The sequence below is a fragment of the Caretta caretta genome, chromosome 23 (genome assembly GCF_965140235.1).
Source record: "Caretta caretta isolate rCarCar2 chromosome 23, rCarCar1.hap1, whole genome shotgun sequence".
NCBI lineage: Eukaryota > Metazoa > Chordata > Testudines > Cheloniidae > Caretta > Caretta caretta.
Window position 1 is genome coordinate 3,501,952 of NC_134228.1, and position 17,462 is coordinate 3,519,413.

General features: G+C 64.6%; 1 protein-coding gene across 2 annotated transcripts; it reads left to right on the forward strand.

Moving 5' to 3' along the window:
• The first annotated feature begins 5,107 nt into the window (after positions 1–5,107).
• Positions 5,108–16,851, forward strand: LOC125628136 (leucine-rich repeat and fibronectin type III domain-containing protein 1-like protein). Of its 2 annotated transcripts, none has more exons than XM_048832953.2 (6): positions 5,108–6,360; positions 11,827–13,213; positions 13,691–13,991; positions 15,533–15,651; positions 16,152–16,320; positions 16,616–16,851. In XM_048832953.2, the coding sequence occupies exons 2-4, from the start codon at positions 11,847–11,849 to the stop codon at positions 15,593–15,595; spliced, it is 1,731 nt and encodes a 576-aa protein (XP_048688910.2). In that variant the 5' UTR covers positions 5,108–6,360; positions 11,827–11,846; the 3' UTR covers positions 15,596–15,651; positions 16,152–16,320; positions 16,616–16,851. The 2 variants fall into 2 exon arrangements, with proteins under 2 accessions (XP_048688910.2, XP_048688907.2); XM_048832950.2 differs by having other exon boundaries at positions 5,112–6,360; positions 13,691–14,238.
• Positions 16,852–17,462: the final 611 nt, after the last annotated feature.

Here is a 17,462-nt window from a genome sequence, read left to right on the forward strand (position 1 = left end):
CCAGACCCCTGCACACACCTGCCCTCTAGGGCTCTGCAATGATCATACACCCTTACCCCACCCCCTAGATACTTAAGAACCGCCTAGGGGAAACTGAGGCACCCCCCCACTATTCAGAGGAAACATTAAGAACAGTCCCACTTCGTCACATCTCTCCCCCCTTCGAGATCGAACTGAGCGGGGTCACTTTAGCCGGTGACCTGGGGAAGTTCGAAGCCGTTCCCATGGATGCCCCAGCATCTCTCCCATTCCTTGGTAGGAGTTACACCAGGCCCTTCCAGTTTCACGCCCTCCCTTAGGTCAGGGGTGGTCGATAGCACTCGCAGGCCGCATGTGGGAAGGTTTATGCAGCCCATGCCCTTTGGCCACCCCAAGAATGTCTCCCCATTGACCATCACCTTCTGCTCCCACTGGAGGTCCGGGTGGCCTGGCCCCAGGAAACTCCACACAGACATATAGGTTGGGGTCAGGAGTGGGAGCCTGTCCACATCCCCAACCATCTGGCTGACGGAGTCTATGGCCTTGGGACCCAGCAAGGGAGCTAGACACCGGGGCTTTTCCGCAGGGTCCCCTTGGTTGAAATCACCAGCCTGCTCAAAGGCAGTGAGGTGGGCATCCACACACCCCCCCTCCTTAACCAGGGGCAGCAATTTAGTCTCGAGGTTCCCTGCGGAACTGGCCCCCCGGGATCTATCCCCACTCACCCCTGGGAGGTCCCCTAGGCCTCTCCGCTCCCCCACCGCCAGTTCATGCTGCTGCTGCTTCTGCAGCTCTTTCTCGGGCTCTCGCTGTCTCCCAGGGTCCTCTTGCTCTCTCGGACTCAGCTCCAATCCCGTCCCTCTCCAATCCCCAGATGGGGAACCCGATCGTGAAGACCCCCGTCTGGTCGGGGACAGGAGTCTTGGCGATGCCTGGCTCCCGCTTCAGCTGCTCCCAGATCCTGCTATAGCCCCAGTTGGGGTCAGGAATCTGTTCCTTAGAGCGGTCATCCTCCTCCAGCTGCACGATTAACTCTGCTTTGGTGAACTTTCCAATGCTCAACCCTCTCTTTCTGCACAGAGTTACAATGTCCTTCTTAAGGAGACGGTGACAGGCCATCACTCCGCTCCTCCCAAGTTGTTGTGGACTCACAGGCCTGTGTGTTCTCAGCTCCCCACGGTTTCCAGGGGGAACCCCTAGTGTGCCAGCCCTTCTAGAGGTCACCACCTCTTTGCCAGGGTCGAGCTGCAGACTCCTCCGCCCCTTGGATTGCTCGCTGCAATCCCCAGGGGAACCCTGTTACTGCACAGTCCTTCTCGCTGGTCACACACTCCCAGGGGTTAACCGCCCCCCGAAACCGCTCCTCTCTGAGCCTTCAGCAGGCCTGGTCCTCGGCAATCCCCCTTCGTGTTACTGCTCCCCAGTCACTTACTGCAGGAAGCACCATCCACGGGGTGCAGTACATCCCACCGCTGCCACCAGTTGTCACGGAGTCCCTGGGCGATGCTCTGGAACTGCTCCCCATGAAGCCAGTCAGGACTCTGGGGCAGTCGCCTTTCTGTGAGCAGCCTGTCTTCAGGACACACAGCTCACACAGCTTCCACCTTCCTGGGTCTGACCTCGGAGCATTCAGCATCCTCTGCCCCTCCGTGCGCTTCCCCCCAGCGAGTCCGCTCAGGCGGGGCTCCTGGGGAAGCCAGAGGGTCCTGCACCCCAACTTCGCAGTCAGATGTGACTCTCAACCAGCCAGTAAAACAGAAGGTTTATTAGACGACAGGAACATGGTCTAACACAGAGCTTGCAGGTGCAGAGAACGGGACCCCTCAGCTGGGTCCATTTTGGGGGGCAGTGAGCCAGACAACCACGTCTGCACTTCACTCCATGTCCCAGCCAGCCCCAAACTGAAAACCCCCTCCAGCCCCTCCTCCTCTGGGCTTTGTTCCTTTCCCGGGCCAGGTGGTCACCTGATTCCTTTGTTCTCCAACCCTTCAGCTCTCACCTTGCAGGGGGGAAGGGCCCAGGCCATTAGTTGCCAGGAAACAGGGTGTCGGCCATTCTCTGTGTCCAGACCCCTGCACACACCTGCCCTCTAGGGCTCTGCAATGATCATACACCCTTACCCCACCCCCTAGATACTTAAGAACCGCCTAGGGGAAACTGAGGCACCCCCCCACTATTCAGAGGAAACATTAAGAACAGTCCCACTTCGTCACAGGGGCCCGCTGCCGAAGTGACAGTCCGCAGGGCTACCGGGTGAGTAGAAATTCTCAGGGGAGCCTCCCCAGCCGAGAGCTCAGGCGGGACGAACAGGACGGTCCTTTAACAACCGGTCCTAAACCAGCTTCAAAATTTAACAACCGGTTCGCGTGAACCGCTGCGAACCGGCTCCAGCTCACCACTGGCTCTGCCATAGCCTCTGATTTTGCCGTGACCCCTTGTCCCCTCTGGCTGCCTCAGTTTCACCTGCTGCAAAACCCAGCCAATGGTAGCGACCCACCCGAGGCTTACAAGGCTCCAATCAGCAGCGGCTGAAGAACTAGATGGGCCAGAGAGACCCAGCTCCCCATAGCCGCTGGCTAGCAGGGTCGCCATGGGGCTGGCTCATGGGGCTGGCTCAGCTGTGCCGGGCAGGCGCGAGGGGAGCGAGGGCCCAGACCCCAGCACCAGGGACCGGGGCAGATGGAGGAAGCCGCTGTCTGTGTGACACAGACACGTTGCCATCTCTTTCTCTTCCCCATCCCAGATCGGACCGGCAGGCCCATCTAGCCCAGCATCCCGCCCCGTCCCTGTCAGCCAGGGGCTGACCCACGGGGCCCATCTGCGCTCAGCTCAGCGCCCCCCACCTCCAATCCACCTGGTGCCTGGGGTGGGGCGGCCCCAATGCTCCCGGGGAAGGGGCTACTTTCCCCCACTTCCCCCTCCTTTGTGTTGCTTGGAGGAACGTTTCAGTTTCTGGATCCCCCAGGGGCTTGGGTTTCCGGGGTTTGGGGGGGGGCTCCCCACCACCCTCATCTCTGGCGATGCCCCTCAATCCCAACCCGCAGCCCTCTGCTAGCCCAGCCCTGGTATCCCCTCATCTCCGGAGATATCCTGCAATTGCTGCATCTCCAGCCCCCACTCTGCTTGCGGCCATTCCCCCTCCGTGCCCCACCCCGGCTGCGTGGGGGGGTTGGAAGGGCATTGTAAAGCCCTGCTTAGATGGCTGGAGGCCCCCCAGCACCTGCCCCTGTCTCTGCTGATCACATATGGACAGCGTGAGCCAGGCTGCAGCACTGACCTTTAGCGACGCATCCAGCGTGTGGAGCCAGGGAGACACCAGCAGCCTCCCCCACCCTAGCCCAATTCTGCCCCCCTCCTCCCCGATCAGGGCCTGGGCCTCCCTGGGGTGGGCTTTCGTCTCCTCTCAGCAAGCCGGGCTGGGAGTGCGGACGCCTGGGTTCCATCCCCAGCTCTGGGAGGGGAGTGGGGTCTACTAGTTAGAGTGTGTGTCGGGGGCGGGGGGGGGGCTGTCCTGCAGCACAGTGCCCCCTGCCGAGCACAGCCCGGTGCCCCCTGCTGAGCCCCCACCCCGCTAGTCCAGACCCTTCTTGTCAGAGTTTTGAGCAGTTCCCAGCTTACAGGGGTGGAAGAGAATCGGGGGTTTAGCTGCTCCCTGCCCCCAGCACCCTGCTGTCCTGTCCCCCTTGGGGGTGAGGTGTGCCCCCCAGGAGGGGAGGGGGTGTTGCCCGCTTCAGCCCCCTCCCCTCTGTGGGTTGCTATGGGGTGAGGGGCTCCCCCAGGGGTGCGAGCTGCACGAGTGGCATTTCCCTGCAGGATGTTTCACTGGGACGCTGCCCCTGCCCAGCTGGGCATTAGGGGAAGGGGGGGAGCTGCAAATGCCTCAGCAAAATGGCCCCCGGGCGTGGCTCTGTGCCATTGCCGGGAGCAGGGGCCTGCTGCTCTAGCTCTGGGCAGGGTCGACCTAGGCGGCAGGGGCAGCCAGGCCAGCCCAGAGGAGTGGCATTGCCACCTGGCGCTTGGGCCCCTTCTACCGCAGCCACCGAACCATCCGCAGGCTGGCCGGGCCCCCCTGCAAAGTCCGACACATTCGCCTCACGAATGAGAACCTCTGTTCTAGGGGGTGGGAGTTGTTTTTCTGGGTGCTGGTCAGGTGGTACAGCAGGGGGCTGGTTGCTGGGTGCTGGTTGCCCGGCGCTGGTCACGGGGATGCAGCCGCAGGGGGCTGGTTGCCAGGCACTGGTTGCCCGGCGCTGGTCACGGGGATGCAGCAGCAGGGGGCTGGTTGCCAGGCACTGGTTGCCCAGCACTGGTCACGGGGATGCAGCCGCAGAGGGCTGGTTGCCCGGCACTGGTTGCTCGGCACTGGTCACAAGGATACAGCAGCAGGGGGCTGGTTGCCAGGCACTGGTTGCCCGGCACTGGTCACGGGGATGCAGCCGCAGGGGGCTGGTTGCCAGGCACTGGTTGCTCGGCACTGGTCATGGGGATGCAGCCGCAGGGGGCTGGTTGCCCAGCACTGGTCACAGGGATGCAGCAGCAGGGGGATGGTTGCCAGGCACTGGTTGCCCGGCACTGGTCACGGGGATGCAGCCGCAGGGGGCTGGTTGCCAGGCACTGGTTGCCCGGCACTGGTTGCCCGGCACTGGTCACGGGGATGCAGCCGCAGGGGGCTGGTTGCCAGGCACTGGTTGCCCTGCGCTGGTCACGGGGATGCAGCCGCAGGGGGCTGGTTGCCGGGCACTGGTTGCCCGGCACTGGTCACGGGGATGCAGCTGCAGGGGGCTGGTTGCCGGGCACTGGTTGCCCGGCGCTGGTCACGGGGATGCAGCCGCAGGGGGCTGGTTGCCAGGCACTGGTTCCCGGCACTGGTTGCCCGGCACTGGTCACGGGGATGCAGCCGCAGGGGGCTGGTTGCCAGGCACTGGTTGCCCTGCGCTGGTCACGGGGATGCAGCCGCAGGGGGCTGGTTGCCGGGCACTGGTTGCCCGGCACTGGTCACGGGGATGCAGCTGCAGGGGGCTGGTTGCCGGGCACTGGTTGCCCGGCGCTGGTCACGGGGATGCAGCCGCAGGGGGCTGGTTGCCAGGCACTGGTTCCCGGCACTGGTTGCCCGGCACTGGTCACGGGGATGCAGCCGCAGGGGGCTGGTTGCCAGGCACTGGTTGCCCTGCGCTGGTCACGGGGATGCAGCCGCAGGGGGCTGGTTGCCCGGCACTGGTTGCCCGGCGCTGGTCACGGGGATGCAGCAGCAGAGGGGGCTGGTTGCCGGGCGCTGGCCAGATGCAAGGGGCGAGGGGAGCCGGCGCTGACGGAAGGGGACGCTGTGCCTTTAACAGCGGGGCTGTGTGGGCCCTGCCCCCTGCTTTGCATATTCATGAGGCCCGGGGGCCGCTCCCAGCCTGGGCGAGCGGCCGTGCTGGGCTGCAGGGACCCGCCAGCCACCGCCCCGCGCGGCTCCCGGCACCGGCCCCCGGGCAGCCGAGAGGGCCGGGGGTGGGGTCCAGCGGTATCCCGGCAACCAGCATCCGGCTGTATCCCGGCAACCAGCGCCCGGGCAACCGGCCCCGAGCTGCATCCCGGCGCCGGGTACCAGCCCAGCCTGGATTCCCGAGCTGGGGGTTTGCTTTCGCCACCTGGACCTTTAACCCCAAGCGGGGAGGGGTCTGGCACCCCCCTCCCCGTCCCAGGGAGTTTTGGCCCGATCCTGAGCGTGCCCTCCCCGGGGGCAGAATTGGGACCCGGGGCGGGTCCAGAATCGGTACCTGGCCCCCCCCCCCGCTCCTGAACGACCCCCCTTCCCGGGGCCAGACGCTGCTTTGGGGTCAGTCAGAGGGGGCAGCCCCCTCCACTTCCTGTATCAGCACCGAGCTAAAACCCTGGGGTGTCTCAGGTGTCCTGGCTCTGGGGAGACGCAGCTACCCCCCCCCCGCATTGCCTGACCCTCCACATTGCCTTGCACCCCCCCCCCCCCCCAGCACTGCATCGAAATTCACCCCCTCTGACCTCAAATCCAGGCTGGATATTTTACAGCCCGCCCTCCCCCCGCCCCACTTCCCAGCTACCGAGGAAAGCCTGGGGCGAACCCCGGATAGGGAGCAGCCAAGTGCTGGTTCTTGGGGTGCTGCTGGGGTTCACCACAGCAGCAGCTGGAGGGGAGAGCTCCTGGCACTCAGATCCCCTCAATATTTTTTGGGGAGGATTTGCCTTAGCCATCCGGGCTCGGGCTCAGACTCAGGACCCTCAAGCTGGGAGATCGGAGCCAGCAAGGATGGCTGAGCCCTGGCGTTAGCCAGCTTGGCACCCCCACCCCGACCTGAGCCCAGACCCCCGTCCAGCCGGATGCTCCTGAAGGTTTATGGCTCGCTGGAACCGAAGCGTGAGGTAGGTGGGCCCCTCCCTTTGGCTGTGACTTGCCGGGGCTGCCATCGCTGGGTGGGGGCAGGGCTGATGGGACGTGGTGGGGAGGAGGCAAGGCCATCTCAGGGAGATGTTGGACAGGGGCACGAGGAGTCAGCTGGGAGCTTGTCCTCTTGTCATTAGCCTGCGGAACTCACCGCCACAGGGTTTTGATTGGGGCAAAGGTGGTGGGAGATGTCTGTGGATGACAGCGACATCATCTGGGGAGGGGGAGCCACCCCCAGGCGTCAGGGCACGGTTGTCTTGTGGTGGGTGGGCAGCATGGAGAGGCTAGTGCTGTGGGGACATTGGGGGTGAAGGGGGTGGGGAACTGTCCTGCCATGGTTCCCCCTCCACCATCGTTGCAAAATTCAACTAAAATCACAAGCCTGTCATTCCACCCCGGACCCCACTTTGGCAGCCGAACTGGGGCAGCAGCATGGCCTGATGGTGGGGGAGGGGCTCGCCCTGGCAGGAGGAAGGGCCAGTCTGGCCGCACATCCCCCCCCCCCCCCCAGCTGCGAATCTCCCCCACATCCCGCCTGGGGCTCATTGATTTCACGGTTTGTCCATCCCCAGCAGAGACTTGAGGGGGGGAGGGTGTAGTCTGGACCCCCCCCATTACCCATAATTCCGTGGGGCTCGGGGGGCATCCTGCAGAGCACATGTGGGTCGTGCCTGATTTGCCCCACTGCCCTGAGGGGGTGAAGCTGAGGATCTATCCTGGCAGTGGGAGGGGTGCATTGCATTGGGACTCACTGATGCTTCCTCCCCTCCGGTGGGGAGTTGGTGGCGGGGGGCACAGGCCAGGAGTTAAATCCCCACTGCCCAAGGCCCTCGGACAGCACAGAGAGGCTGAGATCCCTGTACAGCCGGCTCTGAATCCTCCCCATACATGGGGGCCGGGGTGTGTCTATGAACAGGGGTCGCGCGGCCTAACCATCTCCCGCCACGAATCCCCCCCCACCGAGCATGGGGGGTGGGAGAAGTGTGTTGGGGCAAGGCAGCTGGAAGGGGCTGTCAGAGGTGTGTAGGGGGGTGGAGGGCATGAGGGAGGGAGGCTGTCAGGGTAGGGGGTGCTAGAGGGCACGAGGGGGTGACAGTGGGCTTGTAGGGGGGGCTGTATTGGGGCAGTAGATGGTGTGTTGGGGAGTGAAAGGGGCATGGGGGTGTTTAGGGGGCATAGAGCATGTGTTGGGGGGCATATGGGTTTTGGGGCATTGGCAGGTGTGGGGGGCAGTAGGCCCTGAGGGTGTTTGGGGGCGGGGCACATTGGGGCAAGGGGTGGGGGGAGGGGCAGCAGCCTGGTCACATCCCACCACCAGGGGCATCATTCAGGGGCCGGGGGGCGGGGGGGGAGGGGCACCAGAGCTGCCGGGGAGAGGTCACCATACATGGGCAGGACAGCCGGGCCCAGAGGTCTGATCTGTGACGGAGAGGCGGGATACCGGGTTAGATGGGCCCATGGGCCAGAGAGAGCTACCCGAGTGGAGACGCAGCTGGGAGCCCCCCACCCCCAGCTGGGCCCAGGAGGTGCCGCTGGGAGCTGCGGTGGCTTCAGGCTGTCATTGAGGGTCTGATCCGGTGGGGCCCAGCTTTCGGGGCCGGTTCCGATGGAGTTTGTGTTGCCTTCCAACAGCCGAGACTCCCAGTGTCCTGGGCCAAAAGCACAAGATTTCCCCCAGAACCAGAACATCAAAACCCATCTGGGTCCGAGTCCGCCCCACAACTGGACTGATGAGGGGCCAGCTGGGATCTTGGGACAGGAACCCAACCCAGATTCCAAAGGGGTCAGATATGAGGTTAGAGGAGCTCCTGGGAATCAGGGAGCCCAAGGCCAGGATACCCGGGGGCTACGGGCTGGGATCGAGGGTCATTGGTAGAGCTGTGGGGCAGAGCCCAGGGCTGGGATACCTGGGGGCTGTGGGTTGGGATTGAGGGGCATCGGTGCGAATGAAGAAGTATCACTGAGATGCAAGAGCAGGGAAAGGGTGTCAGGACTCCTGGGTTCTGTTCCCAGCCGCAGAAGGGAGTATTACCAAGGGGTGACAGATGCGGCATGGCCTGGGAATTAGGACTCCTGGGTTCCATTCCTGGCTGGGATGCTGGATGATGTCTCAGTTTCCCCATCTGTGAAATGGGGCGTGAGATACAGCACCCCCCCCCCCCCGCGAAGGACCCAGCCAGCCATCCCAGCTGATGCGGGTCAGCCACGCTGGCGTCCCGCCCATGCCTACAATGCTGGGTGAGATCTGATCAAAGCCCCCTTTGAACCCGGTACGGCTCTGTGCTGGGGGGGCGGGGGGGTTGTCCCTGGCAGACCCTGCCCCTGCCTTCCCCTATGTGGGCTGCAGGGGTGGGGGTTGGGGGCGTTGTCAGGAGGCTAATCAGCTTGCTCAGCCCTGTGTGTGTCATGATAGCCTTGGATTCCCCAATTAAACCCAGCGGGCGAGTGGGGGCGAGCTGGGAATCCAAACAAAGCTGCAGGTTCCTGCTGCAAAGCAGGTGGGGGACACAGGACAGACCAGAGGCAGGAGACTGGCTCAGAGCCCCGGGCTCCCCTCACTCCCGACCCACAGCCCCCTGCCCTCCCAGCCCCGGGCTACCTCCCCCTCCCCCCGCAGCTCTGCCCGTGCCCCTCACTCCCGACCCACAGCCCCCTGCCAGCCCAGCCCCGGGCTCACACTCCCCCCGAGCTCTGCCCTGGGCTCCCGCCCCCCCCCAGCTCTGCCCGTGCCCCTCACTCCCGACCCGCAGCCCCCTGCCAGCCCAGCCCCAGGCTCACACTCCCCCCGAGCTCTGCCCTGGGCTCCCGTCCCTCCCCAGCTCTGCCCGTGCCCCTCACTCCCGACCCGCAGCCCCCTGCCAGCCCAGCCCCGGGCTCCCGCCTCCCCCAGCTCTGCCCATGCCCCTCACTCCCGACCCACAGCCCCCTGCCAGCCCAGCCCCGGGCTCCCTACCCCTCCTCCCCCGCAGCTCTGCCCGTGCCCCTCACTCCCAACCCGCAGCCCCCTGCCAGCCCAGCCCCGGGCTCCCTCCCCCTGCAGCTCTGCCCGTGCCCCTCACTCCCGACCCGCAGCCCCCTGCCAGCCCAGCCCCAGGCTCACACTCCCCTCGAGCTCTGCCCTGGGCTCCCGCCCCCCCCAGCTCTGCCCGTGCCCCTCACTCCTGACCCGCAGCCCTCTGCCAGCCCAGCCCCGGGCTCCCGCCTCCCCCAGCTCTGCCCATGCCCCTCACTCCCGACCCACAGCCCCCTGCCAGCCCAGCCCCGGGCTCCCACCCCCCATAGCTCTGCCCGTGCCCCTCACTCCCAACCCTCAGCCCCCTGCCAGCCCAGCCCCGGGCTCCCCACCCCGCTCTCCAGTCTTGTCCAGACTGACGTTGGCCGGGTTTAACTATCCTGGTCTAGTTCCGGCAGCCCGACCCCTCCAGTGAGGCTGTGTTTAGAGGGGGATAAAGGTGCGTATCGCAGTACGGCCGCCCCGGTGTGGGAAGGGGAATGGGTTCCCTTGATCCGGATAGACCTGCGTCCACACTGGGGGATTACCGGCTCACGTCACCCAGCTTCCCTTCCCAAGCAGGAGCACTGGAACTGTCTCTAGCGCTAGACAGGGCAGCGGGGGTCTGCTGGCCTCCTGTGACCCCGAGCGTTCGACTCTCCGGAGCCCGGCCTCCCCCAAAACCATGAGCCTGGAAAACGTTCGTCTTCTTTGTGCCCGAGCCACCTCGGGGGCGCGTTGGAGCTTTTCTCTGCGGCTGCGAGGGATAGAGATGCGCTTTCGTTGAATCTCATGATTCCGGCAGCTGGGGCTTTGAGAAGAGACCGAAAAGCTGCAAGAGGTGCCACTTGGCTGCCCGTTTGGCCTGAGCAAAGGAGGGACCCCCCCGCCCCCGAGCTCAACGCCCACACGGCTCCTTCGGAGGAACTCCCGCGCTGATGCGTCCCCACGCAGCGCTGCTCCGGAGCCGCTGTGTGACGGACTCTCCCTTGTTTCAACTCGTCGGAAACTTTCTGGCGCCGCGGGTCCTTGTGCCGTTTAGCCAAGCCACATGGCTCCTAATTACGTCATTAATTTGTTAATTAGCAGGCGATGGCTCAAGGTGCTTCCCGGCCGCGACCCCGGCTTTCCAGACCCCTGCTTGGCGGCGGTCTTGAATGGAATGAGACTGCTTCAGAATTCAAACCCCCAAACTTCCAGGTTTTTCCTTCTGGAAATTGGTTTGTCTCCCCGGACGTACGTGCAGGGGGGTTTGTTTTTGTAGGGTAGCTTGGGAGCTGTCGGCTTGTGTGCATAGGTTTGTTAGAGTAGGGTCTCATGCGAGGGCCGGGTGGCATGAGTTTGTTGTACCATGATTGTTATTGTAGGGTCGCTGTCAGAACCGGGCTGGTGCGTTTTGATTTTTAAAACACAGTCCAGGCGGGGTAGATCCTGCTCTTCTCTGGGATAAGCCAGAGTGACTCCGGATTGATGCTGGGCTCAGAATCTGGCCCATCCCAGGATGCACTTCCATGACCCCGATGCTGAGTGGGGGTGGATGAGGTGCGTGTGGCGGGGGAATGAGGAGGATTGAGGAGATGCTTGGGGGGGGGCACAGCTTGCTGCTCCCCCCCCCGCCCCCCGTGCCATGCACGTAGCCTGGTGCTGCCCCAGCTGCTCCTGCCTCTTCTGCCAGGCGGCCCCACTGCCCGGCTCCCCCTGGGCTCCCCAGCTGCTGCCCCCCGAATCTGCACCAGGACTCAGTTGTCCCAGCTCTGCCAAGTCCTCAGTGCGTCGGGACAGGGGAGGGCTTTGGGCAGCTGCTTCTGGACCCCAGTCGCCTCCCTCACTTTGTTCCTGGGGGCTGCTGGGAGAGGCTTGCGGGTGTGTGTGTCCCAGGGGCTGCTGGGAAGGGCCTGGGGGTGCGTACCCCGGGGTCTGCTGGGAAAGGTGGGAGGGGGCGTACCCTGGGGGCTGCTGGGAAGGGTCTGGGGCAGGGCACCTGTATCCTGCGGGCTGCTGGGAAGGGTCTCTGTGTGTGTGCGCGTGCGCCCTGGGGGCTGCTGGGAAAGGAGTCTGGGAGGGGTGGGGGGAGAGTGTGTGCCCCTGGGCTTAAAGGGGAGGATCTGTGGATAAAGGGTTACTTGGCCCATTTTATAGGGTAGGAAACTGAGGCACAGAAAGGGCAGGTTAATAGCCCAAAGCCACACAGTGAGTCAGTTCTAAAATGGGGCATGGAACCCAGGAGTCCAGCCCCCCTGCTCTCACCACTAGCCCCCACTCCCCTCCCAGAGCCAGGGATAGAACCCAGGAGTCCTGGCTCCCAGCCCCCCTGTTCTCACCACTGGACCCCACTTCCCTTCCAGGAGCTGGGTGTGGCGCAGGCTGCCCCCTGCTGGTGAAGGAGGACGCAGTCCCGGGTAAGAAAGGCTTCGCTGTCACCTGGCCCGTCTCTCTCCCTCTCTCCCTGCAGCCGGGCCCCCTGACGGCGCCATGGAGCGTCTGCTGCTCTACGCCCTGGCCCTCTGCCTGGCCCCCTCCCGCGCCCAGCTGTGCCCCCCCCGCTGCACGTGCCAGAACCTGTCCCCCTCGCTGGCCGTCCTGTGCGCCCGTGCCGGGCTGCTCTTCGTGCCCGGGCTCCTCGACCGGCGCACGGCCGAGCTGCGGCTGACGGACAACTTCATCGCAGCCGTGCGGCTCCGGGACTTCGCCAACATGACGCGGCTGGTGCACCTGACCCTCTCCCGCAACGCCATCCGCCAGCTGGTGCCCTTCGCCTTCGCCGACCTGCGCGGCCTGCGGGCCCTCCACCTGGACGGCAACCGCCTGCCGGCCATCGGGGCCCAGCAGCTCCGGGGCTTGCCCAACCTGCGCCACCTCATTCTGGGCAACAACCAGCTGCAGGCCGTGGCGCCCGGCGCCTTCGACGACTTCGCCGGCACCCTGGAGGACCTGGACCTGTCCTACAACAACCTGGCCCGGCTGCCCTGGGAGACCATCCGTCGCCTTAGCAACGTCAACTCCCTCAGCCTGGACCACAACCTCATCGCCCACGTGCCCCAAGGCGTCTTCGCCGACCTGCACAAGCTGGCCCGGCTGGACATGACCTCCAACCGGCTGAAGAAGATCCCCCCGGACCCGCTTTTCCTCCGCCGGCCTGTCTACGCCAAGTCGAAGGGCTCGCCCCTCTCCTCCCTGGTGCTTAGCTTCGGGGGCAACCCCTTGCACTGCAACTGCGAGCTGCTCTGGCTCCGGCGCCTGGCACGCGAGGACGACCTGGAGACCTGCGCCTCTCCGCCCGAGCTCCTGGGCAAGTCCTTCTGGAGCGTCCCCGAGGAGGAGTTCATCTGCCAGCCGCCCGTCATCACCCGCCACACGGGCCGGCTGGCGGTGACGGAGGGCCAGGGGGCCACCTTGCGCTGCCGCGGGGCGGGCGACCCCGAGCCGGCGGTGCACTGGCTGTCTCCGGGGGGGAAGCTGGTGGCCAACGGCTCCCGGACGCTGGCCTACGAGAACGGCAGCCTGGAGATCCTGGTGGCCGCCATCCAGGACGCCGGCGCCTTCACCTGCGTGGCTTCCAACGCCGCCGGCGAGGCCACCGCCTCCGTGGAGCTGCGGGTCAGCCCCTTGCCCCAGCTCGTCAACGGCACCCGCCCCCCGGCGCCCGGGCCCTCCGATATCCTCACCTCGGCCAAGGCGGGCGCCGACGGGAGCTCCGCCCCGCGGGATGCGGGGGTCCTGGCCTCCGAGCTCTCGGCGTCCTCCGCCCTCATTCGCTGGGTCCCGCCGCGGCCCGGGCCCGGCGTCCGCATGTACCAGATCCAGTATAACAGCTCCTCCGACGAGACCCTGGTGTACAGGTGAGTCCATGCCGCTGGGCAGGGGGCGCCGGGCTGGGGGGGTCTGAGTGGTTCTGGCCTGGGTCGGGCAATGGGTCTCACCTGGGTGGCTCTGGGCCGGTGGGGTTAGAGGGGTGGATCCTGCCGGCTGGCTCTGGACTGGGAGGGTCCCATCTGGGTGGCTCTGGGCTGGAGGGTCCTGTCTGGTTGGCTCTGGGCTGGAGGTTTTGGGGGGGTGGATTCCATCTGGGTGGCTCTTGGCCGGGGGCAGGGCCGTGCTAGCCAACGTGGAGGAGGGTAGCAGGGTAGCTGTGGGGCGGGGGAGGGTAGCAGGGTGGCCATGGGGCGGGGTGGGGGGGTGGAGGAGGGTAGCAGGGTGGCCGGGGGGCAGAGGCAAAGTGGGGGAAGGGCCGCAGTGGAGTAGGGGGGCATGAAGTCCAGGTGGGGCAGGGATCCCGGCTGCAGGCACTGCTCACCACTCTCCCTCCCGCCCTGCAGGATGATCCCCCCACCCAGCCGGGCCTTCCTGGTGAAGGACCTGGTGGCGGGGCGGGCCTACGACCTGTGTGTGCTGGCCGTCTACGACGACGGGCCGACGGCACTGATGGCCACCAGGGTGGTGGGCTGCGTCCACTTCAGCACCCGGCCCGGCTCCCCGCAGTGCCGCTCCCTGCATGCCCACTTCCTGGGCGGCACCATGATCATCATCATCGGCGGGATCATCGTCGCCTCCGTCCTGCTCTTTATCATCATCCTCATGATCCGCTACAAGGCCCACGGAGGGAACAAGAAGGCCCAGGTCAGCAACGTCTATTCCCAGACCAACGGCGGGCACCCCCCGGCCTCCTGGGCACAGGACCGGGCCGACGACAGGGCCAGGGAACTCAACGGGGTGGCCCCGAGCAAGGACTGCGAGAAGGGGCTGGCCACCCGTGGCCAAGAGGTGGGCGTGGGAGAGGCACCCTCTCCCAGGAGGAGGAAGTGGTCAAGGACTAGTCTAGACCTCCAGACCAACTGCCCCGCACCTGGCCGAGCCGAGGAACAAGGTAACGGGGTCTTACGGGCGTGGTGAGGATCTGCCTGGAGGAGGCAGGGTTTCATGTCACGCATGGTGCAGGACGCTCCATGCATCTTCCATGAGTGGTCCTTGCAAGCATCATGCTTGATGCCTGTATGACTCATGCCCACGTGGGTAGCCTGTGCATACATTCCTGCAGCTCTCCATATTCCTGATGGATGAACCTGTTTCTTTCTTCCCCTCGTCCCTCATCCAGATGACTGAGGCCTTCCACTGCAGCCGGGCTACTCTGGAGAGCGCCCTCCCCTAGCTGGAGGAGAACAATATCAGACTCCAGCAAGAGCCACCAGAGGGTCCTGTCTAGCTCAGCCCCCCAGGCACCTAGCTAGGGGCGTTCCCTATGGGTCCTTCTCCAGGGTTGGGGCCTCTCTGAGCGACATTTACCCTCGCGGCCCAGGCAGGGGCTGGGGGATGGAAACTAAGCAAAGGGTTTGGAAAGCAAGGATTGGAGAGGTCTGTAAAGAGTTAAAAAGGGAGGGGAACAGGCACCTGGATGCTATGGGGATGGATGGATGTATGGGCGGATGGATGGAGACTGGGTAAACGGATGGGTAGATCCCTGCCGTCCATGGAAAGGTGGGTAGATGGAAAGGTAGCAGAGGGGCAGATAGATGCATACTGCAGGTGGCTGCATGCGTGGATGGATAGAAACATAATGTGGATGGATGGATAGTTTGGGTGAAAGGACAAATGGGTAGACATAATGCAGATGAGTGGGTGGGTAACATGGACAGATGGCTGGATCATGCGTGTGCTTGGGGAGGATGGGTAATGCAGACGGGTGGATGGACAGATGGATGGACCAGTGGATGGACCAGGTAATGCAGACGGGTAGGTGGATGGATGGATAATGCAGATGGCTGGGTGGGAAGAGGAAAGGATTCATCGATAATGCAGATGTGTGGGTGATTGGATGGATGGATGGGTAATGCAGACGAGTGGAAGGTTGGGTGGACAGATGTATGTATGTATGTATGGGTAATGCAGACGGGTAGGTAATGCAGACGGGTGGATGGATGGATGGATGGGTAATGCAGACGGGTGGATGGACGGAGGGGTAATACAAATGGGTGGATGGATGGACGGAGGGGTAATGCAGACGGGTGGATGGACGGATCGATGGATGGATGAGTAATGCAGACGGCTGGGTGGCTGGCTGGCTGGATGGACAGACAGACTTGTTCCAAGCAGCTCGAGCAGGCCCTGTCCCGTCACTGCTCCAGCACCCAACCAACTCGCCGTGTTTGTCCCCTTTTTGGCAGCCCCCCCGGCAGCAGCGCCCCCTGTGGGCGAGAGGAGATGTGCCGGCGAATGGACCGATGTGAAGATCTGAGCATCTCACCCAGCTGGAGCGTGGCCGAGCTGTCAGGGGCGCCCCCAGGTGTGGGGACTGCGTCACCCAGGGAGGCCGGGGGGATGCCGGGAGCTGCTGCGCCGAGCGTCTCCAGCGGGGGCACTGTTACTGTTTCATCTGCAGAGGGTGATGGGGGAAAGCAGAGGAATGGGGGTTGGGGGGGAGCTGGGAGCGTGACACTGACCCTCTGCCCTGCACCTAAGAGCTGAGCAGTGGGTGCCAAGATTGCCCACGGTGACTCCGGATCGACCCCGGGAGGCTGAACTCAGAACCCGGCCTGTCCCCATTGCAGTCAGGGGGTGACTCCGGATCGACCCCGGGAGGCTGAGCTCAGAACCCGGCCTGGCCCCATTGCATTCGGTGGTTTCAGACCCATAGGCTGAGGGGATCGGAGTGGCAGGATCTGCTGGAGCCATTGGGGCTCCATTGTGCCCCTCCCCAGACCCTCTCTGCCCCCTCGCTGCCCCACATCCTGAGGGTCCATCTCTGCCCAGTCTCACCTTCTTTCTTCTTCTTCTTCTCTCCAGATCCCCATGGTCACCGGATCCAGTGGGAACCCCCTCCCTGCCCATCCAGGGTTCCCATTTCACGCCCCTCACCCAACAGCCCGAACCACCTGGGACCCTGGGAGCCGGACAGTGCCCGCTCCTCCCCCACACGGAGCGGGGCCTGTGAGGGGGTGTGCCCAGACAGGCGGTGAGTGCGGGACCTGAGGCCGGGGGGGGTCGTCTCCCTATAGCCTGAGCCCCCTGGCCCTGATCCGGGGTGGGGGGAGGCATCTCCAGCAACTCAGTTCCCCTCCCTGTGGACCCCTGCTTTGACCCAGACTCCAGGGCCACAACCCACAGGGATGGGGAGGAGATGGGGGATGGCCTGCTCTCCTTCAGAGCCCGACTGCCTTTCTGCCCCCCTTTCGCCCCTCCCTGCCCCCCCTCAGTGCTCAGCCCCCAGGCACTGACCCCATCTCTCTCTCTCTCTCTCTCTGTTTCAGGGCTTTTGCCATGGACCCCGTTTCTCCAGGGGATGGCGCCGCCTACCCCTGCCCTGGCTCAGGGTTTGTCCTGGGCTCACGTGACTCGCCCCGTGCTGGGGCGGGAGCTCCTGCAACCCCCCCCCCAAACCCCTGCTCTTGCCTGAAGCCCCGGCAGCTGGTTTTCTATGACCTCCCCCCCCCCCCCAGTTTTCGAACAGTGTCTTTAATTTTCTAATAAACACACCTGCTCCGAGTGGGCCGTGGCTGGGAGCTGTCGCTGGACTGGGGGGATCACTAGGGCGGCTGGGGCTCACTGCCAGAAGGGGGTGGTCAGGGCAGGGTCATGGGCTGGGGGTTATTATAGCGGGGTGGGGATGGACCGCTGTCTGGGGGGCATTGGGGGACGGTCAGTGTCGGGGGGCACCAGAGTGAGGAGCTGGGGGTGGTCGCTCCATAGGGGGGATTGAACTGGGGGAGGGGGTGTCACTGCCCTGGAAAATCATTGCAGCAAAGGAGGGGGACTTGTCACCTCTGGGGAGTTGTCCCTAGTGATGAGAGCGGGAGTGGGGGCTGGGAGCCAGGACTCCTGGGTTCCCCTCCCCTTCCCCACCTCCCATATGGGATCATGGGGCCATCCCGCAACCTGCTTTGCAGACCCAGAGGTAGTCTCCTCCCAGCCTGGCCTCTATCTCCAGCCGAACCCAGGGAGCGTCTTTCCCCCTGTCCCCCTCACTCAGCGATGGGCTCAGGCTCTCGGCAAACTCAGGCAGCACCGGTCACACCCAGAGCAGCTCCCCCCCGTTTCTCAGCAATAGACTCAGGCTCTCCCTGAGCCAGCCCAACTTGTGCAGCAAGATGAGGAAAT